Source organism: Patagioenas fasciata, chromosome 1, assembly GCF_037038585.1.
Source record: "Patagioenas fasciata isolate bPatFas1 chromosome 1, bPatFas1.hap1, whole genome shotgun sequence".
Lineage (NCBI taxonomy): Eukaryota > Metazoa > Chordata > Aves > Columbiformes > Columbidae > Patagioenas > Patagioenas fasciata.
Genome location: NC_092520.1, coordinates 188,613,560 through 188,639,881, shown reverse-complemented (window position 1 = coordinate 188,639,881; position 26,322 = coordinate 188,613,560). Strand labels below are relative to the sequence as shown.

The window sequence follows — 26,322 nt, the reverse complement described above, 5'->3', positions numbered from 1 at the left end:
TAGCCCACAGTTGAAAGGCAGGCTCAGGCACAGCTGGTGAGGGCAAAGCTATACGGCACAGCTGCTGTGTACAAACAAAAATACATGCAGAGATCTGCAGAGCTCATCCTTCACAAGACGCATCGCTACCTACTCTGGCAATGCAATGAGTTTCAGATCCTTATGCAAGAAGAAGGTTTCTGAAGGGCTAAACCCAAGACTGCCACTGTCACAGCCAGCAATGCCTGTTCTGTGGGGTTCTGAGAGGGGATGTCACCCCCCTCAGACACCACCAGCCACTTCGCACCTAAAACAAAGGCGTTTGTGTGAAAAGGCTTCATAAAATTTCATCCTTGTCCCTTAAATACTTCTCTGTCACATTATATTAGAAAAGGAAAAAAACCCACAAAATTAAACAAGAGAGGGTTTGGTTGGCAGGCCTTTCTTTATTCATTTACTGATTGTTATTTATTTTTGTGCCTGTGTAGAAGGGCCACGTGCATGCGTGTCGGAAAGAGGACGACTGCACTTTACAGAGGGCTGTGTGTGTAAGGGAGCTCAATGGCCAGAGAAGCTGCCTGTGAATTCTCTCTGAGCCCAGTTATTTAGGTTGGTTGTTCATAAGAAGGTCACCAGTGTTCAGCCTGGGCTAAAGCAGCCAACCCCTCTGCAGTTCTAAGGGCCCACTGCAAAGATGCAAAGGGGTCACCACGCGGATGGGCAAATCTGAGATCCCACCACCCTGGGTGATCCCCAGTGCAGCAGCTGCCCTCCCGATGAACCAAGCTGGGTCAGCGTTTACAGCTCCTGAGCCATCCTACAACAACCAACCGGTGACTGAAATCCATTTGCACCAACAAACAAAATGACCCCTAATGGCCCTGCAGTAAAGTGGAGAGTATAGAGGTGTACAAACCCAGGCATTTCTGCCATCCAGTGAGAAGAACTCTGCTGTATCTAGGGAATAACAGATTTGTAATGAATATGTTGTAGGATAAGTATTTCAAGCCTGTATTACTAGTTCAGCTAAAGAAAGCAGCAAATAACACTGACTGGTCCAGCACATCACTGACTCTGCATCCCAACTGACATTTGTGGAGCTGTGTGTTTATAAACCTAGACCCTCAAACACAAAGGGGACAGTGATATATAATTATTCAGAAACCTAAATAAAACTAGTTGTCTATAAGGATGTTGTTCCATAAACAGTCACTGCAAGCTTGAATGTGGCCTGCAGAAAGATTGGGAATTTTAGATCTATATGAGTTTTGGAAGACAGTAGAATAGTATTCGAAGCACCTAAAACTTTCAGCTGAATGATTTACTAATTACTGGGTTTGGTTGATATTGTGTAAAATTTGTCATATTGTCAGAAAGCTTGCAATAACTTGTAAAAGTGAAAATTCATCTTGCAACTTCAAGAACTTCAAAAAATGTGTGGGAAGATAACTGATCAAAACTCTTTAAACATAAAAGCACCTGAGAAACTTCACAGTTTAGCTTTAGACAAGTCGGCTTTTTTTAACACCTAATACTCACTAAAAATCCTTATTTAACGTTGTCCAACTTGCTCTGCTATCAGTTCTCAGTTTCTTGATACCTCTGATGTTTCAAACACAGGAAGGCAGCAAATGTGCAGACTTATTCCAAATTGCTGGGGGCTGTCTGGGAGTCATTCATGCTAAATACCTTCTTCTGCAGGGAACTACTGCCAAAAAACCCTCAGGGAAACATAGTGGTTTAATCACAGTGAGTAGAAGCTTTGCCCACTGCTTCAAGGAGGCCAGAATTGAAACACAGACTTTCTCAAAATCATCATGGAAAGTTAAATTCCATTTCTACTTCACAGACTCCAATCTATCAGCCAAGGCTTTAAAATAAAGCAACATCAGCCCTGTACAAGTAACACCCACAAGATCTGGGACGTTCAAAGATTCCTTTCTGCTTCAGTAAGGACAAAAGGCACAGAAATAAAATCGTATCTGTTGAGCATCAGACTGAGATATACCTGAAGAGCTGTATAAAAACACTATATATATCAAAGTAAACCCAGCAAACTAGTAAGATTACTCCAACAAAATAAATAAGGAGACAGCAAGGTAAGAAATAGGATTCAGTAGTCCCCAAAACAAAGTGGGTACTTACTTCACTTTTGAATAGGAACAAAACTGTTGAATGTGGAGGAAAAAAATAATAAAAGTAAGTGCAAGAAAAGCGATATTGTGACAGGAGAAAAAGAGACATAATTCAAAGAGCTTAACACATTCAAGACATGGCTGAGTGTGAGACGAAGGGAATATATATCAATCATCTTACTGAAAGAAGTGGCATTTGAAAAATGAAGCCCAGCATTAAGACAGTTTTAATAAATTGAAACTCAACACACTATGCCAGAATACCTCATATTTCTATATTTAATATGCAGAGCCAAGCTACTGCAATATTGACAAAGCAGTACGGTATGAAACTTCAGAATTTTAAAGATAATAATAAATTAGGGAACAAAGGTAAATGAAAAATTGGATAAAACACAAAATAAATAAATCATGCCAGACCAGCTAGATGTGTCACCTTATTAAAAATAGCTAGTTTTCAAGCCAAGAAAAATGAGTAGCTCAAAAGTGTCTGGATTTCAGTGAAGTATTTGAGAGTGCCACAGGAAGGCAGTGACAACAGGAGACGTGGGGTGCAGGGAGCAACTGGCAGAGACGGAGAAACCCGCAGCCTCCCTGGGAGTACTGGGCGTGAGGAGACCCCATGGAGCTGTCAGCTGAACCTTACGGAATATCCGCATTACTAAAGCCAGAAGGGTGCAGTAGGCTTGTATGAGCTGCCAGAAAAACTGGATCAAAGTTAATGGTGCAAAGGGCAAGGGACCAGCACGGGTTTCTGCTCGCAGCTGGTCAGCTGGCGTGACAGGTCTGCATCTAGTATATGACCACATACTGCTACAATCCACCAAGGAGATACTGACACAAAAAAAGGTAATTTTAACCATATGATTACACAGCAAAGTGTTCCCAGTGGAAAGTGAGAAAGATTAATTACACTATATAAGGCAGCTAATGAAGCCTTACCTTGGTGTGTGACATATAATGTTGGTTACCCAATTATGAAATGGACGAAAAAATGGAAGAGTAGAGTATTACAAGTATGATCAAGGACACACAGTCATTTTAAGAGACCAAGCTGGGACAGCCTGACTCAACCCCACAATGGGAGGATGAGGAAGAAAAAGCCCATGTAAATGCATTGGGAACCAGCCCTCATGGCAGCGGTACATTTTCTGAAGGTAAAGGAGGGAGCTGCCATGAGGGCAAATGCATGCAAAACATCCATGAATACCAATGGGCTAGAGCAAGACCAGGGTTTTTAACCATCAAAGCTGTCAAGTTTCAGAAATATCTTTCAGTACAGTGGTTTATGGGAAAATAACATAAAGTATAACTGAGGACTGGAGTCAGGGACACAGAGAGCCCTGTCCACCTCTCTAGTCCCACACAGCACAGCTCCTACCTACTCCTCACAGGAGGCCAGGGAGCCAGGCTAGGACACCAAGGGTGAAAATCCTGGCTCCTGTAGAGCCACTGATGAAACAGCCCTGACTGTAACAAGAGGCCAAATCCTCACTCGTCAGGTCTAGGCAAATCCCCCAGTCTAGGCATCTTCAGAAGTCCTGGAGCTAAGAAGAACTCCTCATGTCTTGTGTTCCACCGAAGACTACACACACGGGTTTTGGGGCTGCTAACACAGCTGCGATCAGTGGTTTAGAATCATAGACTCTCGGCAAGGATTTCTGGAGGGAAAATCAAGTTAGGAGTATGTGGGACGATATTTACTGCTAATGAAATTCTCCTGTGCTTGTATTGTTCCTCCTTTGTCCTAACCCAAGTGCTGGGCAGACTGACATAGGGACCAGAAGGCACTTCTACACCATCCAATGCTGCATGGCAAAGGAGTCTACTCCGAGCGGGCAAATAAATCCTTTCTTCACTGAAAGGGTTGTCGGGTTGCCCAGGGAAAGTGGTTGAGTCACCATTGCTGGAGATGCTTGAAACATGTGTAGATGTGGAGTTTAGGGACATGGTTTAAAGGTGGACTTGACAAGTGCTACATTAACATTTGGACTCAATGACCTGAAAGGTTTTTTCCAACCAAAACGATTTGGTGATTCTATGATAAAGTCAAGCTCTGTCATGGAGACACGGCTCCTAAAAGTGGTAGGTCTGGATTAGTGCAGCCCTGCACGAGACCTCCTCAGCTCCTTCTTGCAGCAGGTAGGGCTCAGCAGCACACCTGGAACATCCTGCTGCTGTGCCAAGGTGGTTTCTGCTTGAGAAGCCACTTGAGTCACACTTGAGGACTCTATGCCCCCTTGTCCCCTGTGCAGGGTGCGCCAGGCCAGCTGCACGCCCTCTCTGAACGCAGCCTGTTCTAACCTTCTCCCCCCAAACCAAGGAAATGACTAGTCTGGGACTCTAATCTGAGATTTGTGTAAAACATACCAGCTGGGTATGCTGCTATCAAGTTCACTTCGGAATTAAAAATAGCAAGAGAAATTTCACATGGACGGTTAAGTGCATTAGTAGATCATATAACCTTGCTCCAGACCAAGCCATGCTGTAAACAATTCTGAGGTCTCAGCACAAAACATACAGGCAGTGCCACCAAAACATTTAGTTACATGAAGATCAATGTCTATGCCACTCTCAGGTTACAAGCACATTTTCTTGAGAAATGAATGGTAGCTTTACAAAATAAAATGACAACAATTCTAACATTTCTTGTGCTTTAAATCTGATCTCTGAGTTTCTTGCTGCTGAGCACAAGACCTAACATATCAACCCAACAGGCTTGACATTTAATAAGCCAACTTTATTTCTAGAAAGGGAGCTGGAAATTAAATCTCATGGCTGCACCTGGCACACTGTGCAGAAAAAGGAATCTTAGGATGGCTGCATTTCATTTTTGCCCTATAGTTTTCATCCTTCTAATTGGTATACTTAAGTGCACTTAATCACTTAAGCATTGAATTTACCACAGTGACAGATCTCCAGTTTAGACTCTGCAATAATAAATCTTTGTCTTCTCACAGCAGCTGGTGAGTTTTGATTTGGACTTTAAATTTAGGTCTTTTCCTTGGGCTTAACAGTAACAAATTGTTTGTTCTGCCTGCTGAAAGCATGACATTAACTCTTGTCTTTAAATGCATTATCGTTGCTTAGCTGAGTGTTCTCACTGTTAAAACTGGTCACCCTTCTGCAGTGCCCAACTAAAAAACACACAAAAAAAATCCAATTATCCTGTGCTGGGAGTTTACAAAGCAACTTTCACTCATTAGCATTTACACAGCCTCAGTCATCCACATGACACTTCACAGACACAAGGACGAGCTGGAGTTTATAATACAATCTTTCAGTATATGCCTCCAGCGCCACAAAGAGCTAATTTAGAAACAGTTGGAAGGGGCCTTTAGACACCCTCTTTAAAAGCCAGCAGAGCAGTAGCATCCTGCAAGCACCTCACAGTCTGGACACAGGACTAAGTCAGGTTTCATCTTAAATTCTTCGACAAGTGCCCTGAATACGTTCCTGAAGTAGCTCCAGTAAAAAACATAAACCTTAGATGCGAAACATCAAATCCCATCAAATCCCATGGACAAGACTGCTTGAAGGAAAAGGGGCCCAAGAGAGCTGGATTGCATTCAGAGATTGCTTCTTCCATGCTCAGGATCAGAGCATCCCCACACGTAGGAAGTCGAGGAAGGGAGCCAGAAGGCCTGCGTGGTTGAATAGGGATCTGTTGGGTATGCTCAAGCAGAAGAGGAGAGTTTACAGGTCATGGAAGCAGGGACTGGCCACTTGGGAGGAATATAAGGCTGCTGTTAGAGGATGCAGGAAGGCAGCTAGGGTAGCCAAGGCCTCCTTAGAATTACAGCTGGCGAGAGGGGTCAAGGACAGCAAGAAGAACTTTTTCAAATACATAGCAGATAAAACTAATACCAGAGGCAATGTAGGCCCACTGATGAATGAGGTGGGTGCCCTGGTGGCAGAAGACACAGAGAAGGCAGAATTGCTGAATGCCTTCTTTGTCTCTGTCTACTCCGCTGGAGGCTGTCCTGGGGAACCCTGTACCCCTGAGACCCCGGATGAAGCCAGGTCAATGGAGGAGTTTGCTTTAGTCGATGAGGACTGGGTTAGGGAACAATTAAATAGTCTGGACGTCCATAAATCCATGGGTCCAGATGGGATGCACCCGCGGGTGCTGAGGGAGCTGGCTGAAGTCATTGCTAGACCACTATCCATCATTTTTGCCAAGTCTTGGGAAACGGGAGAGGTGCCCGAGGACTGGAGGAAAGCAAATGTCACTCCAGTCTTTAAAAAGGGCAAGAAGGAGGACCTGGGTAATTATAGACCGGTCAGCCTCACCTCTGTCCCTGGGAAAGTAATGGAACAGCTTATCCTTGGTGCCATCTCAAGGCACATCAGGGATAAGAGGGTCATTAGGGGCAGTCAGCATGGCTTTACCAAGGGTAAGTCATGCTTGACCAACCTCATAGCCTTTTATGAGTATGTAACAAGGTGGATGGATGATGGCAGAGCGGTGGATGTGGTCTACCTTGACTTCAGTAAAGCCTTTGACACAGTCCCTCACAGCATCCTCACAGCTAAGTTGAGGAGGTGTGGTCTAGACAATAGAGTAGTGAGGTGGGTTGCAAACTGGCTTAAAGAGAGAAGCCAGAGAGTGGTGGTCAATGGTGCGGAGTCCAGTTGGAGGCCAGTATCTAGTGGAGTGCCTCAGGGGTCAGTACTGGGGCCAATATTATTCAATATATTCATTAATGATTTAGACGAGGGAATTGAGTGTACCATCAGCAAGTTTGCTGATGACACTAAGCTGGGAGGAGTGGCTGACACGCCAGAAGGCTGTGCTGCCATCCAGCGAGACCTGGACAGGCTGGAGAGTTGGGCGGGGAATAACCTGATGAAATTTAACAAGAGCAAGTGTAGAGTCCTGCATCTGGGCAGGAACAATCCCAAGTTCCAGTATAGGTTGGGGAATGACCTATTAGAGAGCAGTGTAGGGGAAAGGGACCTGGGGGTCCTGGTGGACAGCAGGATGACCATGAGCCAGCACTGTTCCCTTGTGGCCAGGAAGGCCAATGGCATCCTTGGGTTTATTACAAGGGAGGTGGTCAGTAGATCAAGAGAGGTCGTCCTTCCCCTCTACTCCGCCCTGATGAGACCCCATCTGGAATATTGTGTCCAGTTCTGGGCCCCTCAGTTCAAGAAGGACAGGGAACTGCTGGAGAGGGTCCAGCGTAGGGCAACAAAGATGATTAAGGGAGTGGAGCATCTCCCTTATGAAGAAAGGCTGAGGGAGCTGGGGCTCTTTAGTTTGGAGAAGAGGAGACTGAGGGGTGACCTTATTAATGTTTATAAATATATAAAGGGTGAGTGCCATGAGGATGGAGTCAGGCTCTTCTCAGTGGCAAACAATGATAGGACAAGGGGCAATGGGATCAAGCTGGAACACAAGAGGTTCCACTTAAATTTGAGAAAGAAATTCTTCTCAGTGAGGGTAACAGAGCACTGGAACAGGCTACCCAGGGAGGTTGTGGAGTCTCCTTCCCTGGAGACATTCAAAGCCCGCCTGGACACATTCCTGTGCGACCTCACCTAGGCGTTCCTGCTCCAGCAGGGGGATTGGACTAGATGATCTTTTGAGGTCCCTTCCAATCCCAAACATACTGTGATACTGTGATACAAGAGGTAAAACTGCCTTGGGATGGAAGAAATTGGGGGCTCTATCCCCAGTTTTGCTAGAGGCTTCCTGCAGTACCTTGGTAAACCATTTATGTCCTAGTCATTGAAATTTCATGCCCATTAGTTACCTTTGCAGTAAAACCCTGGACCTATAAACAACAATCATACCATTAAAGACTTGCGGGACCAGGGCCTTGTCTCCCTCTGCCTTGCTTCTCCCTGTACAGTTAAACATAACTGTCAGCTGTATTCAACATACCAACAGATGTCAGAGTATGGGCTTATTTTGTTAAGTATAAAATATCTTCTTAAACAGCTAGCCTTGTTATTAAATAGCTGAATCCTGATTTGTGGCTGCTGCACAGAAGACACTATCTTCAGTGCTTTCTCATGATCATGTTCATTTCTGTAGATTTAAGTCCAGGAGAGCTGCTCAATCATCGAATATAAGTCACCACCTGGGTGGTTTTATTTGCTTTAGCACTTGCCAACAAGACAAATAACTCTCCCTTAAGCACAGAGCTTGCCCGCTGACCGCAGTGCACACAGAGAGCCTGGGCTCGGTGTGGACGGGGGTCTGGCACGCTCAGAGACGTTCTGGCACGTCCGGGGACTGTGGGAGCCTCTGTGCTTGCACAAGGTGCCTGCACACCGTTAGCAATCGCTCCCAGCTGGGTGTTGGTTCTTTTTAATCTCAGTGTGATTGTGTTTTTACTAGTCAGCTCTCCCATTTATCACAGGCCCTCAGATTCCACTGCCATTCCCCCTCTATCGAGTCTGGCAATCCTCATTACACGACGGTCTTAATATCCACGACAGCCAAAGCTGCAAAGCCACAGCATCGCTTGCAATGGCAGTCAAGTCCAAACACACACATCTTCAAAAATCTCCTTTAAAAACATACTTTGCATGTGAATTCCTCGGGATCCAGCTTGCAGCCACGTGTTTTGTGCAAGATTTGTCTCCCCTGTATTAAAGGTTACTTTAGTACCTTCCCACTACACAGTTGACCCCAATGCTGCCAAGTGTAACACATGTATTTTAACTTCAAATATTTAGGAAATTCACTATATGTTTGTCAACTAAATGAAAGCTCTCAGTCCTCCTCAGCCACCCTCTAGTTGCTTCTGTAGCTTCTCTGTGATTTGGTAAACAGTTTGAGCTTCCTCACACTAGCAATGTGCTCTCGCTGGACTCTGCCCGGTTCCTCTCGGAGATGCTGCAGTTTTCAGAATCCATTTTAAAACACAGCATACCATTTCCCTAAAAATCCCTGGTTTATGCAACATCATCTTCCTAAATCCTACTAGGTGCTCTCAAGGCAGGCATCACATCCTTCTGTTTTTCATTTAATGTAGAGCTTTGGCACAAAATTATGTATTTCTCTTTTCAGCCCTTTAGGCACTGACAGCACTTCTTGCATCTTTCACAAATGCAGATTTCTGATCTAGATTTTTGCACTTGATTTGTTTACAAAACAACCACACAAAAACTTACCTATTCTAATTTTTTCCTTTAATTTAGAAGCATAGTATTCTTGCAGCTGCTCAGACAATTGGGACCTACGACCTCTGTGGACAATGGGGCCTATGTTCTTTCGGGCTAAATTTATCCAGGCACTCGGTGGATGCTTTGGGAAAATCCCACTACATATATGCAGTTTTAAGAGCACTTCTGAAGATTTTCCTCAGCACATGGAGGACAAGAGACTGCAGTTAGAAGCTGGCAGCACAACTCCGTGGTTGCATATCAGCCAGCGCTACAGTAAGCTCACTCAAGATGTTACCAAATATTATTTTGAAGGCTCTCACACAGTTCCCCTCAAATACTGGCTGCAAGTCTTCTAGAGCTTCAGTAGTATGAAAGTCAATTTCTTGAAGAAGTGTTTTCTGAAATCCTTGCATTTGCTACAAATTTCACTCAGTTTTCTGCATTTGATGCTGACTGAAAAACTAAGCTCATTCAAAAACTCAAACTCATGAAGAAATGCCAACATTCACAGAAAACAAGTATGCTGTATCCATCAGGAATTGATCTATCAAGTTTTCTTAGGGCTTCTCCACCCACAAGAATCCGAAGTTTCACCTATGCAGACTTTTGTCAAAAATAACACACGACTTCCATGCTTGTCATATTCTTTTCCATAAAAATTAAAGGGTGAGTTTCCAAGTGTAACATGCTGAAAATACACGTGCTTAAAATGGTTAAAATGTGTTTTATAATAACCTCTTGAACATTAGCCTACGTCCAGGTAACAACTAATTTTTTGCAAACCCCAAAAAGGCAGATCAAAGAGACCTCTAACATCCAAACCCTGTCTGGAGGCTCAGCAGCCACTACAAATGCTTCACAGTGCTGTAGCCAATACAACTGAAGATGGAGGTTAACAGTAAACAGAACACTGTTTACTTTAATTCCATTAGGACTGCAGAAAAATAAGATCAGCAGGAAGGGACATTCTGAGAAATGCAAAAAAATTAAAAGACAAGTGATTTGGGGTCAATGAGCAAACTATCTATACTTACAAATATGTATATATTACTGATACGGTTCATTCTGTGAAATCCATATGCAGAATTAATGTCAACCTTGCCAGAAGCAGTCATGCAATTTAAATTTTACTTTCAATAGTCTAGTTCATACAGAAAAAAACCCTCAACGCTGCACTTGCAGGGAGTTATGAGTTTCTCCATCTCCTTTTGGTGGCATAGAAATTTTGGTTTGGATTTTCCATGGTCAGACCACCACACTCACTTCTGTAGTTCACACAGCAGATGCTTACAGGGAAACCCATCACAATGATGGCAGATGACTTAAAAAAAGGCCAAGCAACTACCAGCAAGTCCACAAATGCAAAAACAACTCTCCTTTAGCTCTTCTCAAAACAAGGAAGCTGATCACTTGTTTTTAACCCATTTCAAATTCCCTGGCCTTCCTCAGGTTAATGTTTTCCAACCCTCATGATTACCTTCCCAGGCTTAAATTTATGAAGGGAAACAACACCTCCTGACCACGTTGTCAAAATGCTATCACAGCAAACACACCGCGACACACATGATGGAGATCAAGCACACAGCTCAGGCACCGGCAGTCCAGTGTCCACAGCCAACAAAACACCTTCGGCCTTAAGGGTGGTTTATCACTGTAGGCCTGTGCACACGCAGCTCCACACGGCCAAATATCACCAGCAGGAAAAAAGTGACCATTAGTTAAATTTTAATAACAGGCAACTGTTTTCTGCTGCTACTTGAGTTTGAGACCATGGGAATGAAAAGTTACTTATTGTACTGCTGTTGATCAATATATCTGCAAGGTCAGGAAGCCAAGGAAGGGAAGATCAGAAAGACAAGATGAGCTTCATTGACAGCAACCACGACGCTAAGATAGCACAGCGTAAACCTGAGAGCCATGCTCCATCTCTTCACCTCCCTCAGTATTTCTGGTTGTAGCATCACACTCAGCTTTCTTGCATGGTTAAATACCGGATAGTTTTCATAAAATGAGGGTTCAATGAGACAGGAGTGGTCTGAGTGCTTCATTTACCGCAGCCTGTGCAATGAACACATTAGTGAATGCATCTGAGGTGGACAAGATCACCATAGCTTCTGGCTGCCTAAAAGTCTGTTTTGTGTCTTCAGAAGGACTCTTGGATGAAGAGAAAATGCTGTTATCCTAATTTCCCAGGGAACAAAAGAGACAATTTGAACATGTTTGCTCTGTCTTGCCCATGCACGCACAGACCCTGACCGTGAGTCAGTAATCCGGCACTGGCCAGTGCTGCAGGTGCTGTTGCACATCAGCCTCCTTCTCCTCTCCAAATGGCTGGCACCGTGCACAGTGTTTAAAGTGCTGGGCTCTAAGAGAAGCCTATTACATGGTCACAAATCCCACATTAATTAAAACTCTAGGTAATTATTTCAGTAGGAACACCAGAATAATAATTAAAGAATCATAATGAAGAAAAACAAACTTTGTCACAGCCACCAGCTCCTCACCAAGGTGATGTAGTCTTGCTGTATCAGCTGTGGTTCTCTGGGTTCACTGACCTCAGGGCAGGACACAGTCACTCGTTGTCTTTCACACTGCAGGCTTCTAACCCTCTTTTCTCTAGAAGTTCAGCTGGTAAGAGTATGGGGCGATGCTCCAGTGCAGCTGAAGTAGGGTGTCCCACAGACAGCCAATAATACTTGGCAGACACTGACAGAGCTGGATTCAACCCAGACCTCATACCCAGATATTTTTTATCCACGCTTTTAGGAAATCAGGTTTTCTGATTTCTCTACCCTCAGCAACCCAAAGGTTTCCTCGTTTCTGCCTCATCACAAGCCAGTTGCACTTAACACTCTGGTTATTAAATCCTTCTGTTTTGCTTCGAAAGGATAAATACAATAACCAGAAACTGTTTAACTTCTGGGACTTTTTCCTTCTTAGGATATGACTAGAAAGCCAAACTGTTAAGTCAGGAAAAACAAGCAGGGTTTCACGTTTTTAGAAGAGGTGTGTCTTAGTTCAGATTAATGTGGCATTCGGAAATTGTGCAAGTGCCAACCTGGGAGGAAAATACAGCATGTTATATAAAATAATCATGTTTATATTAATTATTTTGGAATAAGATGAAAACATCCGCTTCCTCAGCTACTTATTCTGCATTTACTATTTCAGCCTGGTATATTAAGTCTCCTCTCTTGCTTCCTGGCTAATGGTATGGCACAGTTATAATAGTTCAAACAGTCTTATTCATAAAGGTTTTTATGATTTGATTTGTGCATCAAGTTTCAATAAAATGCAAAAAAACCCATGAAACACCACAAGAAGATTTAACATGAATATTTTAATATGACAGACTAGATTTCCCTTTGATTATATCACAGTAATCTACTCAGCTGAGGATACTGAAATTACGCTACTCCAAACTGCAAGGACTTTCAAGCGTGGAAGCTCAATGAAACATGCAGAATGACTGACCACACCTACCCAATGTGGGGGGCACGCACATGTGTACAACATCAAAAGAAGGGGGGAAAAAAAGGCTGCACATTTCATCTTAATAAAACTTACAGCTAGAAGTGACCATTGGACTATTTGGTAAAACCATCCGTAATTACTCTGACCGCTACTGCTGCACAGCCCACTGCCCAAGTCCTCACTGGAAACTGATTTAAGGCTGCACGAACACTAGCGACTCGGATTTGGCCATCTGATTTGAAGACTTTCAGACATGGGAAACCCACAGGTTCCTTTAGTAGCTAATCCATGGTTCATTAAAAATTAATGTCTGATTATGACTGAATTGAGTTTCCCCTCTGCTTCCATTTATCAATTCTTATTAATCTTTTCATGACTAAAAGGCCACTTATTTCTCCCCCATGACAATACCTCTTCACTTTAATCCAGTCACTTCCCAAGCAAAATCTTTGATGCTTCTCTCCAGCCCTTAAATCATTTTTCCACTACGTTCTCCAGCTTTTGAACTTCATTCTAGAAACATCGACATCAGGCATGGAAAACCAAAATCATACAGCAGCACGAAGTCCCAGTCCCTCTGGTAGCTACTCTCCCGTACGTGCCACACTAGTCGCTCATATCACAGCAGCCCATTGTGGGCTTGGGTTAAGATGTTTGATCTAAACATCTGAAACCTTTCTAAATCACTATTTCATGAGGTGCAAATCATACCTGTGGAACTGCATTTTTCTGACCAGCTATTTAAGTTTGGGTCTGGTGGTACTGACAACCAGTTAGTTTGACCCCAGCTCACCAACAGATCCAGCTTATTCTGTGAAAACGCCCAGTCATTGTTTTTAATCACCTTATTATTTCTTTACGTCATGCAGAAGTTTTAGCAGGAACATTTATACTTCTATTTTCACATCACTGAGGTCCATTTGATCAGTATCACATCTGAGGCCAGTTGCTGTGGTACTTCATGAGCAACGTTAACCCACTGACAGGATCCCATTGTGATCAGTTGGGGAAAAAGAAATCCACAATAAATCAGATAATTTTTAATCCATTCACAAAAACTTTGAAAAACAAGACAAAACAAAAAAGATCAAGCTATTGACAGTGCTGATTTTTTAATAAACCCCACTTAGGAACAGAGGATGCATAACAGCCATATTGTGCCTGTCGTTCTTCCCTGTTAACTCATTTTCATCATGCACTTTGGGACTTACTAGTAATTTCTTTGGGCTTTTTAACGCCCTCAATGCTTTAAAACACACAGGTGTGAGAATCTCTTGGCTTTGCAGATTTCATACTGTCATTTTACTTGCATTTTGGGACACTTCAATGAAAACCAACATGACTCAGCTGAAGGTGGCTGGAGTAACATTTCAATTGAGAAAATGCATCAAGAATTAGTTTGTTCAAACTCAGGAAAAAAATCAGAAGAGTTTGATTAGGTCAAAAATGGATGTCTGTGACTTTGTTCCAAAAGTGAAAATGATCATAAAAATCATCCTGACATTGTTGCTTGACAACCACGGCCTGCAATGTTTACCTGGGACTTACGTTTACATAAATCATTAAGAATCAAGTAAAGAGAATTACATCCTGTTCCAACCAGTGTGCAGCAAAGTCAGAACAAACAGGATAGTTGTTCAAGGACATATTGAAAAATTTTGACCAAATTGTATTTAAAAGCTGGTTTTAATTGTGTTTACCGTCTATGCTTAAAATGAAAATTGCAGTATGCTGAATCTTTTTTTTTTTTTTTAATTATTCCTCGTTGATGCTGGATTTGCCAAAAGCTTATCAAATAAGAACAGGCTGGAAAGACGGGTAAAGAGTGCTCAGATAACATTTGGCTTCCCAGCAAGAGGGATGCCACATGGGTTACATCTCATCTGCCCCCAAAACAAATTGCCTTCTCCAGTGCATGTGTGGGGAGGAAATTAAATTATCACAGTAGATAGGAAGGAAAAATAAGCCATTTCAAGATAAAGACATACCTGCCTTATTCAGGCTGGTTGACACTACATAAGTTAATTTTGATTGAATACAGTAGTGGCCATACTGCCTTTGTGAGTCTTAACAGTCAAAATCCATTGCAACAGTGTTAATCTTCCAGCACACTTGCAGGTATATTATTTATTATCATCCAGAAGAATAAGCTGATATCATTTTTTTACCAGAAACAAAAGTTCTAATCCTGTTAAAACATGCTTAAGTAGAATATAAATGGTACGGGAAAATATGTTAATTCCATTACATATACTACCCAAATCCACACATATTCCCCATAATAACCAGCTCTTTTTTATGCTTCAAAGCAACCAAGAATTTTCCACAAATATAATTTTCCTTTGGAATTTCTCATATGTGCCTGTGCCACCTGTTCCTGAGAAAGCTCCCAGAAAGAATGAACCGCCCCGTAAGTGAAGATGGATTTGTATTTACATATTTACTCAGTCCACATCAAAGATAAGCCTGTTATGGAAACAAATTGAGACCAAGGGACTACGAGATGTAAATTACTTTTGGTTGTTCCTGACTTAGGCTTGTGAATTGAACAGCTGCATTTTTTTTGCTCAAGCCCCTACAACTCCCAGTCTCAAAAGTACAGAATAAGCATGACATTGTGGGGGGGGAAAACACAGTTTCGCTCATCATTTATGCTGCAAAACCATTATAAACAGCTTAAGCCATTACTTGAAAACCAGACATACCTTTTTTTTTTTTTTCCTCAAAGAGCCTGCTAGCCAAAAATCAATATGTTTACTCCTTTAGTAGAAGTCCAGTGTGAAATACAACTCCAGCAAGCTTTATCTAGGGCAAAGCCACAGTTTGCCCTATACCCCTGAAGTCATCTTGACTTCTTTACCTCTACTCAGAGCACAAGGGAGGAGCCAGAGCAGCGCCCCCAGTGCCCCTCACACCCGGGAGCAGCAGGAGGTTGGTGGGCACAAGGACCAAGCAGCATCCCTCCGGTGGCTCACTCGGCAAAGCCAGCAGGCAGAGCCACACCACGGGGAGATGGTCTCTCTGCCCACCACGAAGCACCTTCTGGGTGACGCTGGCATTTCCACAGCCCGTTCCGGCCACAGCACAACTACTTTAAGGCTCTCACCTCCAGAAGGAAACTCAGCTGAGCTCTCCGCGTACCTTCAAGCTTTCCCTCGTCTAACTACACCACGTCAAGACTCAACCACAAGCTAACACTTACTCAACCCAGCCCTGACAAAATCTCACCGGTACCAGCAAGCAACGTGTGCGGAGAAAACGCAAAAGTCCGGGGGACCCCGGGAACCCCCCACCACCCCGGGCAACCCCTAACGGGAGCGTTTCGGGGAAGGGGAGAACCACCGTACTGCCCCGACCCCTCCGGCCCTTAACGGGACGGAACACTCGAGCCCTTCCGTGGGTTTTCTCCCCCGCGGGCAGCCCGACCTCCCCTTCCACCGGGGGTGAAAGGACCGCGGGAATGATCGCACCGTACCTGTGGTTAAATTGTCATTGATCTTCAGGGGCACCCTTAAGATGTAGACCAGGAAGAGCATGATGAAGAACCACAGCGTCCAGAGATAAGTCCAGGACCAGACGATGCAAGATTTCAGCTGTTCCAAAAAGCCCGTCCCAGCTTCAGCCATGTTTTTTGGGGAAAGAAAAAAAATTAAAAAAAAAAAAAAAAGAATCGCCCCAAACGCTGCTCTCTGCTGCCACAACCTCTCAGCGTGTGTTTGTGGGATGATTCACGCCTCCCGAGTCGGCTCCCCCCTCCCGGAGCACCGCCCGCCCGCTAAAATGGACACCCCCGGCCTCCCCCCGCAGCTCCGGCTGGGCGGGTGGGTTTTTAGGCAAAGCCACGTCCCTCCGCAACTCCCTCCCTCCTCCTCCTGCCTTCCAGGGGCGGGGAGGCGAGAGCGGAGCGCGGAAAACTCGTCCCGAGGTCCGCAAGACGGCGGCGCGGGGGACACGGACGCACACGCTGCGGTGCTGCGGTGCTGCGGGCCGGGCCGGGCTGGGCCCCCCCGCCCCGGCGGCTGCATGATGAAACGCGGGGAAACAGCGAAAGGCTGCGGGGAAGCGGGGAATTGAAAGGAAAAGAAGAAGAAAAATTAAAGAAAAACATCGAGGCCGTGCAACTTTTTTCTTTTCTCTTTTTTTTTTTTTTTACCCGCACGTCTTTACTATTTTAAACAAGAATTTCAGGCGGTATTTTCACACTGCAACAGGACTTTAAGCCTAAAGAGGCAGTTTACTTGCCTAAGCGTCTTGCAAGGATAATACAGCATAAAACTACGGTTTTGCTTGTGTGTATTTGTGTGTACACAGCCAGCAGTCCTGAACGGTATAACTCCCCCCCGGCTTGGAAAATACTATGTAGCACAAGAAGTAAGGACGTCTTACTGAGATAGTGTTGGTAACACACAATCGCCAAGTCACAAAATTGTACTTTTCTGACATGTATTTTTCCTCTTCCGTGACTCAATAAGGTATTTAGTCTTGTCAACAGAAGGTGAAAAAAACAGGCCATTAAACAGAACTGATCCCTACTTATATTTTGATGTCACACAGATTACAAACACATGCAGTGTACATTGCGATTTGTTTGGATCTTTCTCACATGTTTCCATAATCAGGATCCAGTAGGATAATACTTTCCAGCATTTTAAGAAACAGGTAGTATTTCTTAAGCAGTACCAAAAGAACAAAAAATCCTGGAGATTTTTTTTCCAACTGGTAGTGACCACTGTGTCCTGGGACTCACCAGTCTGCCAATGAAAAAGTCACCATGGAGAAAAACATAGTAGCTTTTCCAGAAAGTTTACAATATCTAAAGACATTATACCAAAATAAATCTATAGTTATACAATGATACCGTCTCACATAGTATCGAAAGCACCAAGATTCACAAGTTTTTTCTTCCAGAATGTGCTATGGGACTTGAAACTGGATGGAGAAACTTGAAGCTGTGTCCTGTGCAATCTAAGGACCGCAGTCCCTATATTGGAATATCGGTGCAAGAACGACAGAAGTTTTATTCCTGCTAATGTACCACAAAACATCTAAAATTATAATATACAGATGGCCTTTAGCTACAAAAAGGTCATTTATAGTTTAAATACATACCAAAGAAAACCACATTTCAAACATTTTAGCTTCCCCTTCCAGCTACAAACACTGAAGACATAAGTCACATCTGAAAAAATCAACATTATTACGTCTTGCACTTATTTATAAATCAAAATATTAATCTCACATTCTCTATTAGTAAAAAAAAAGGCAATTTTGTCACTTTTATAATTTTTTCTCTACATATTTTAATTTTCAGAATATAATTGCTTATATTATAAAACTGTGATCAATTCATTTCAGGTATGAAAGACAGTGGTGGTTTATGGGGCTTTTTAAAAATGTATTTTTATAAAATCTTTTCATTCTGTTAAGCTGTCATTTATTGAGAGACTGGAGTGAACTGTGTTGATTTTTTCAGCTGTACTTTCTTTATATCCTCTGTATTACTAGAAGATCAAAATGCTGTGAACTGCACCTACTTAAAGCACATTATTAATTTTTTGCCTTTCTTCCTCTAAGCACCACTGTGTCTTCTTCCCTTGGAATCACAGCAGTTATTCATGTTTTGCAGTAATTTGATGCATTTTACAGTGAGCATAAAGTATTTAAAAAACAAGTTGCCAAGGGAGTCCAGCTCTTCAGGCTCCCAGCAGCACATTCCAATGGATTTCTACTTGGTGCTACACACAAAAGGTGATGATGATAATGATGATGATTATGATGATGATGATAATAATAATAATGAAAGAAAAAACACGACAAATTACATTTCTGTTGTCCCCATTAAATACTAAAGCTAACATTAAACACAAGTTAACAGTTCAGGCTCTGTTTAACACAAATTATCTCTCCTTTCAATTCTGTTAGGAAGGAAGGGGTGCCAAGTATTAACACAAAGCCTTAAAACATGCATTTCACAAGTCAAAAAAGCAAACTGTTCAGTAGAGCTACTTGTTTTTATTAAGTTTCATCTGGCTCCAGGCACTCATTTGCTAAATCAAGACATAACAGAGCACAGCTGAAGTGATCATTGGACAAAAATCATTTTGAAAAGAGACTTCTACCTTTCTACTAAGGTTTGAAACTCTGTTCTTGTGCTCATTTAAGTGCTTTCTCACATGACCCCTCAGGTACCCCAGTTCCTACCTCCAAATAATATCTATAAATGTGAATGCTACTAATTTCTTTCCCATAAGCTGAGTTCAGGGTTCCTAGTTTCTCATACGACTGTTGATGACTTTGCTAAATGAAATCAGGAAGTAGAAGTGATGACAGTTACTAAACATGAGGTCTTTTTTCCAGAAGAGAGAAATGGTCTTGAACTTGGGTCCTGGCATGTAAGAAGGAAAAGGTGGGACCACTGTGCAGCAAAAGCTTAGTCTGAAAATTCTGCTTTGGATCGAGATCCAAAGTAATGAGGTTTTTAAAGGGTTTTTTTAAATTATTATACTTATTTATATATTTATAATAAACCTTAAAATATCTTCTGTCTGAACATTTCCAAGATCAATGACTTTGTGTAGGCCCATAATGTACAATCCCCTTGGAGCCCAGGTATAGAATAAGATTGCAGCAGTTTTATTGGCAGCCAAGAGATGAGCAGGCACAATCGTCCAGGTGTTCAGAAAGGGCACAAACAAGACCCACATCAGCTCCAGACATCTGCGAGCACTGGGAAACGTGGTCAGCTTGGTTCAGAGGAGCCAGGCATCCCCCTGGCCTTCAGCTGATGCCTGGTTAGCAACTGAATCCAGCTAAGCAGTGTAATGCCTAACACCTTTTAAACTAGATAAATATTAACCAACAATATGCATACATATGCATGCATATATCTACATGTGTATCAATACACAGATAAATACATATGCATATAGTGCACCTATTAAACTTACCGGATACATATTAAACAATATCAGGGATGAACTGGAGATGGCAGTCTAAACTGAAGTCAGTGATGGTGAGAAACAACGTGCCAATGTGAGTGAAAGCACTGGAGTTCATGGGATGCCATGTGCAGCGCTTTTCAGACATACCCAAGTCTGAATAAAATGGCTTAAACACATACGAAAAATCTGTTTTCAGCTAAAGCACATGGTCCTTAATCACAGTCTGGAGAACTGAAAATATGCCAAGAAAGACTGAAATAAAAAGTCATGCTTAGTTTACAATTTAATCAATTTTTATTGAAACAAAAATATTTCCAAAGTATGCAACTGCAAACTTCTGAACAGTGTGCCCAGGCTGAAGTTTCTGTTCCCCATCTTAAAAGTGAGATGTTACGGTATGACAAGAATATTCTTCTGCTTAAAGGAAGACAGTAATACTTAAGAATATGCCACTATTACTAATGAGGAAAAGTCAAATAAGCATTCACATGCCTCAAGCACCACTTGTCAAAAACCTTAAAAAATATTGTCTTGCTTATTACTTCCAAAGCAGTAGGGAGGTGGGAACATGGGGATGAAGCTCTGCCTGTTTTATCGGTTCAGAAATCAGCAGAGCTGAGTTTGAGGGAGCTGAATCTTCAGATATTTGCTAAAGCACTTTGTTTGTTTGTTTGTTTAATCCAGGGAAAAAATGCCCACTAATCCTTACATATTTTTACAAAGTAGGTGGATGCACGCATTCATTGAGGCATTTTATGAAGATCTTTTATAAAAATCAGGTGGTGGACCAAGACATGTTTGTGTTTGTACAAGATGGTACGTGCTTAGGATTCATAAAGGAATCACATGAGCTGTGAGGTTGGCCCCTGGTCAGAAAGAGCTCTCAGCAAGTCAGAGTCTGGCATCTGCATCCACACACGGTCTGTACGTCACGGGAGGCAAACAAGGCTGTGAGAGAAATGGGGAGACAGAGACAGATGGCAAAAACCCCGGAGGGAACCAGTGCTGGTTTCTCCCTCCCCTGTTCAGGCCAAGGAGAAGGACAAGAGCTCAGCCCCACATCCATGCCTTGGACTGAAGCCAAGCAATAAATCTGCCTTTTTTTTTTTAAAGGAGATGCATTTGTGGTGCAGGAGGTGGAGAAGACACAGATGTTTCTCGCTGTTCAGTATCTTGTCCATTTTTTCTTAAGAAAAAGGGTGTTGAGAGTCATCTTTAATTTGCTGGGCATTGATACTATATTTAGTAAACAAAGCTTTTTAAGAGAGAAAAAGGTCTCAGTTTCTCTCCTCTGAAACCTACAATTTGCGGTGCATAGTTTATTTTTCCCCTATCATTTGTCAACACAGCATCTTTATCAGCTACATATTGGTAGAAACACAGTAATCCACTGGCAATTATATTTAACTTCATCTCCAGAAATTCAGATGGAGGAAATTGAGCAGTCACAGTGCTGAGTCATGTACAGATAATTATTGCTGCTGGAGGCTGGCAGCTATTGTGGAAGAGAACAGCTCTGGCTGGCAGCAGACATGGATGGGGCAAGCAGCATATCCTCTACCATGGAAGCAGGTTGCATCCAAATGGGACACCATTTCCTTATATCACAGCTAGATTTGGCTCAAAATCTTGTTAAACCTTCACAAAATCAAGTACCAAAATATCCTTTTGCCTTGCCTCATGCAATTCTTTCCTCCTTGGCCTGCTCATCTCACCCCTTCAGATCCATCCAGTGCATCACTAGTGAGAAAACCTCTTTCTGCAGAACATGGAGGCCCCATCTTCTTTTCCCCTCCACAGGTGAAGGTCTCCATGAGCTGTTGTCTTTAAATTCAGACAACAGGACAATTATGTGTCTTACATGTTAGGTTCTTCATACCCTGCTTTCTTCCCTCTTTGGTCTGTTTTGCTTGATCTACATTCTTGCTGGTTCACGGCGTTCTCTCTTGTGTACCCAGCAGCTGTTCTTCACATCCAAATTCGTTTCTTATGACATACTTTCATCCAGTCCATCCTGCCTCCTCTTTCAGCAATAATACAATCACTGTCCCAAATTACATTTACCTCACTATATTTAGATTATAATATTGTGGAAAAAGGATAAACATCTTTTGATGATATGTAGTGAGAAAATGTACAAAACAATCTCTGCCTGAACAGAAAGCTTTGTTGATAACCCTGGTGTAGTCTGTTAAGGAGAAAGAGAGTTCTGGAAATGAAAAGACCTGATGGCCATTTCTTGAGTAAAAGCAGCCTGGCTGCAAAAGTGACATTTCAGAGTTAGCCTGGCCTAAGGCTTAAGATAATGCATTCTCCAAATGCTTATGAAGCAGCAGAATGACCTCACAGGCAGTGTTTCTCCCTTCTAAGGAGGCTGGGGAATGCAGCCCTTGCCTATAAACCATTTCTTGTTTGTTTAGCAAGAGCTGACAGAGCCTGCAGCCTGTCTCAGGCCCTGTGTGGGAAGGTGATGGGTACAGGAAAGAGGCAATGTGTGGTTGTCATATACAGGGACAGGAGTTGGACTCGATGATCTTTGTGGGTCCCTTCCAACTCTGGACATTCTATGATTCTATAATACAGGATCCTGGGCATTGCAGAATACTCGTGACATCATACTTTTTGAACTCCAGCCTGACATCAATTTGAAAAAGCAAGTACTTCTGCAAATCTGAGCTTCTCTGGGCTTGCACACCCCAGGGTGAGAAACATGAGCAGACCCATAGCAAAGGAGGATTGTAAAGAGCATTGCATGGAGACAAAATTCTCCTAAATCCCAACAGCGACTGCTTCATGGGGAGCTGGGTGGTGACTCTGCAGCTGTAGGGCGAGCAAAGTGCTGCAGCAGCTGGGAGAACGCACCAAGGTCAGGGTGGCAGGCTCAGCTCTGGCACCGAAATGCTCTGCAATGGCTCTGAAGACACAAATGGAGCCACAGCAGTTCTTACACCAGTGCTTAACACAGATACAGACTGCTGAGAGTATTTCTCAGTATTTGTGGGAAGTCCTTTCTCTTGGACTCGTTCTCCCTGCGAGGTCTCCCACCACAGGTGTGACAGAGGTGACCAGGCCAGCATCAGGGGTGTCTTGTGTGCTGGTGAGAGCGATGCACACAGGTGGTAGTTATCCAAGTGGCTTTCAATTCCTTCCCTTCTTAACATACCCTGCCCTTTCCACACATTGTCCCTTAGAAACAGGACTAGTTTTAATTCCTGCTTCTGCTATTTCGCCATTTTCGGAAAGGAAGAGAAGACTTTCTTCTGCTTCTCCCTTTGCTTTTACTAGAGATATTTGTACATTTTCTTGCCCCCCTCCTCCCAGAAAACCATCTGTCAGGCCTTTTTCATCTCAATATACAGACTGTTCCCAAAGTCCTTAGTTTTTCTATTTCGCACTTTTATCTTCTGTGCAGAGATTTTAAATCCATAGGAACCCCTCTCCTCCAGGCTTTCCCAAGTCTACTCTGGCTAATGGTTGTTAATGATCTATCTTCCCCTCTGCTGCTCCAACAGGAGTTCTTCTGTTCCACCTCAGTTCCAGACAAAAGCCCATCTGATGAATCCCCATCTACATTTGACTCCAGTGTCGGCACACTCCGCTTTCTGTCAGACATAATCTGCGCAGCTAATGAGGCCAGTTTGTCTTCACCCTGCTATCCGAATCAGTTGCTCTGCACAGCAGCAGGGAAGAGGGATGAGCTGAAAACCCTGTTGAGTACATGCAGGGAGTTTCACCCCCACACTGCCGTTCTTTCCCCTCAGCATTTCCTAACCTTGCTGGCAGGCACAAATAGCCACATGGAAGGATTTTTTCCTTACAATTTCATCAGTAGACTACAAGAGGTTCTGAGCAAAGGGTGTAGGAATGGTTGCTGCTCCCATGTTTTCATCTTCTGTGGTGATCTCCACCACCAAAGATGACCACAGAATTGTAGTAAACCCATCATCTGCCATGAAAAACCCACTGTTACTTTGTTGGGAAATTTGATTTTTCCTAGAACAACAATCCTTGATCATGGATTACCAAGACTGCATCTGCTACTGCCCTGTTTCTCAACCTTGTCATCATCTGTGTTTTGACACCAGGCATTGGTTTAACACACTGTGTCAGCAGCTACAATTTGGGTAGCAACTTTACTATGTCTGAAAGGATCTAATCAGGAGGGGGAAGTATCAGGTAGCTGGATTTATTCTTTGGGACATTACGTGCTGGCACTTTCTGTGTTCTTCATTTACATTCAGGTAGAGTAACTCTGGTCACACCAACTTCTGCTAGAACTGCAAGTATACAGCTGAAAGAACTACGGAGAGGTAGACAAGTTCTTAGATGGAAGATGACGGCTCACTAAGTTTAGTAACAAACTGGGACAGGACACCTACTCGTTACTGACTTGAACAGATTCTTGTGCACCCGGAGAATCAGTTACATAGCAACTTCTGTCTTTGCCTTGCAGCAAAGGAACAGGAGCAGCACTTCAATTCTTCATGAGCATATGGCTTTTACTTTCTTAGCAGCATCTCTCAGGTCTAGTTGTCTGCAATTCAGCTGGCTCCTGGCATCTGTGACAGCTAAAGGGCTTTATGTACCCAGTACACGCCTACAGGAACTTTAAATGAGCTCTTGAATGACACAGGCTTTTCTGATACTCTATGAGAAGTTCTGGCTCGGTTAGTGGAGGATACTACCTGTCGCTATCCTTACCCACAGAACTGCTGGGACATGGAAAATGCTTGCGTGGATGTTATACCAGCTATACTAGGGAAAGAGAGGTGAGATGCACTTCAGTGCGTCTGAAAACAGAGCAAGTTATCCTCCTGGACCCCTAGCTTAGGCTGCTTTGTCAACTCTGACTGAGCATTGATGCCTTTTCTTTTCCTCCACATAAAAAAAAGGTAGGAAAAAAATATATTATGTAATGCGTAGCTCTAAAGCAGGCAGCACATTGCAGCTCCTCTGTTTTGACCAATACCAACGCCTACAGGGTACTGCTAAACAAAGTACCTGCCTTTGGCACAAATATCCCAGATACCAAGGCTGCAGTTCATCATCTTGGACAAGTTCACAGCAGCCCGTGACTCTTATTTCCAGGATGCTCTGAGCTCAGAATCCATTTGCTGGCTGGTCCACAGCATTACGATACAGAACTGTCTCATTTTTGTACACTCCTACTGCCTGCTTTGTCAGTAGAGAAGCCTAATATCAGGCACACATACCTAGAAGTAGCTGGTTGTGTTGTTTAGTTTTGGTTTCGTGCTTTTTTTCCCCCCTCCTTAATTTAGCACGGGCTTTAAAATTATAACAGAAGTCTTCTAATTGCTGATGAAGTCAACGCTGGAGAATATGACAGCATTCAGGACCAGATTCTAGCAAAAGCAAATCCAAATACTATGTTAACATCATGAGAGCCTACAATATCATGAGGACTAAAATGAACAATATGCAGAGAAAAACAAGCTTCTCAAAATGAACAGGAAAAAAAAGTAGGATGTAGAGAAGTGACTTAGTGTATTGGATCTCATGTAGAAATTAGAGTTGCTGGATTCCATCTCCAGCCTAAAAGCTACGGAGTCTGGAGATGCTCTTCAAATACATAAACCTGTTGAAATGTGAAAATGTGAACAAGCTGTTCTGTATGCCTGCAGCTAAAAGCAACGAAAATTTAACATCTCCTAATGTCTACCGTGATACTAATACTACCAAAGCCCTACAAGAACTTGGAGAGAAAGGACAATCTTTATCATTATTCAGAGCAGACAAGTCTCTGTTCTGCCACATATGGTTGAGATGCAGCTGATCATGCCACACTGTGGAATGAAAAGATGAGCTTTTGCTTTCCATTCAAGGATTTCAAGATTTCTGACACCACTATTGTTCATTAATCTTCCAGTTGAATATCTGAACTTTGAAGTCTTTAACCACAACTATTTTTTTGTCCAGTCATATTGTCATATTTTTGCTACCTCATGTTCCTATTTTTACAATGAAGTGAAAGACTTGCAAAGTTCACAAATTTTAAAGCATCTGAAAGCTGGCTTAACGCTGCAGCACCATGTAAAAGGAAAGAAGGAAGCAGATTTTTCTTCCTGCTATTTAGTTTAAAACTGCTAATGGCTCTTGAAAACTCAGGTTTCTATTCCATTTGCTTCTGCAGCTAAAAGCAAAGTTGAAAATGTCCTGTGGGGGTTAGGCCAGGCTTTACTGGGCAGCACAACCGCAGCAGCACCTGGGCTGTGCCAGGGGCAAGGCTGGGCTCAGGCACAGCCCGTGTGCCCAGGCAGGTGGCAGCAGAGGCCAGAGCCCACAGGCAGGGGGGACTGGAGGCTTCTGCTTGTGAGTGCTCTACCTGGAAAACTGAAATAGATCAGAGTCTTGTAGCTCTCGTAATCTTACTAACAGATGTTGTAACTGTAGGTACCGCCTTACTTGGGAAAAGGCAGCATGACGGCATCCCAAATCACAGGACTAATATTTGGGCCTCCTGCTGCATGATGGGGCCTTCTGGCATTTTCACCACACAGCAAGAATTTGAACACTTCTTCCTTTGGGCACCTAACTTTTGGTACCCAGCTTCTGCAGCAGATGCCCTGTCTGAGACAACACTCCCCACCATCCTCTGCCCAAGACAGCCAGCACTCTGGGCTGGGAGGCAGCTCAAGCAGGCAGAAAGGAAA

At 43.1% G+C, this 26,322-nt stretch overlaps 1 protein-coding gene across 1 annotated transcript in view; it reads right to left on the bottom strand.

Moving 5' to 3' along the window:
• ST7 (suppression of tumorigenicity 7) overlaps nucleotides 1-16,439 on the bottom strand; it is a 152,041-nt gene extending 135,602 nt beyond the window's left edge. The window contains exon 1 of the mRNA XM_065855999.2: nucleotides 16,186-16,439. Coding sequence (XP_065712071.1) covers nucleotides 16,186-16,336 — 151 coding nt within the window. The 5' untranslated portion in view covers nucleotides 16,337-16,439. The remainder of the gene's footprint in view (nucleotides 1-16,185) is intronic.
• Between the last annotated feature and the right edge of the window lie 9,883 nt (nucleotides 16,440-26,322).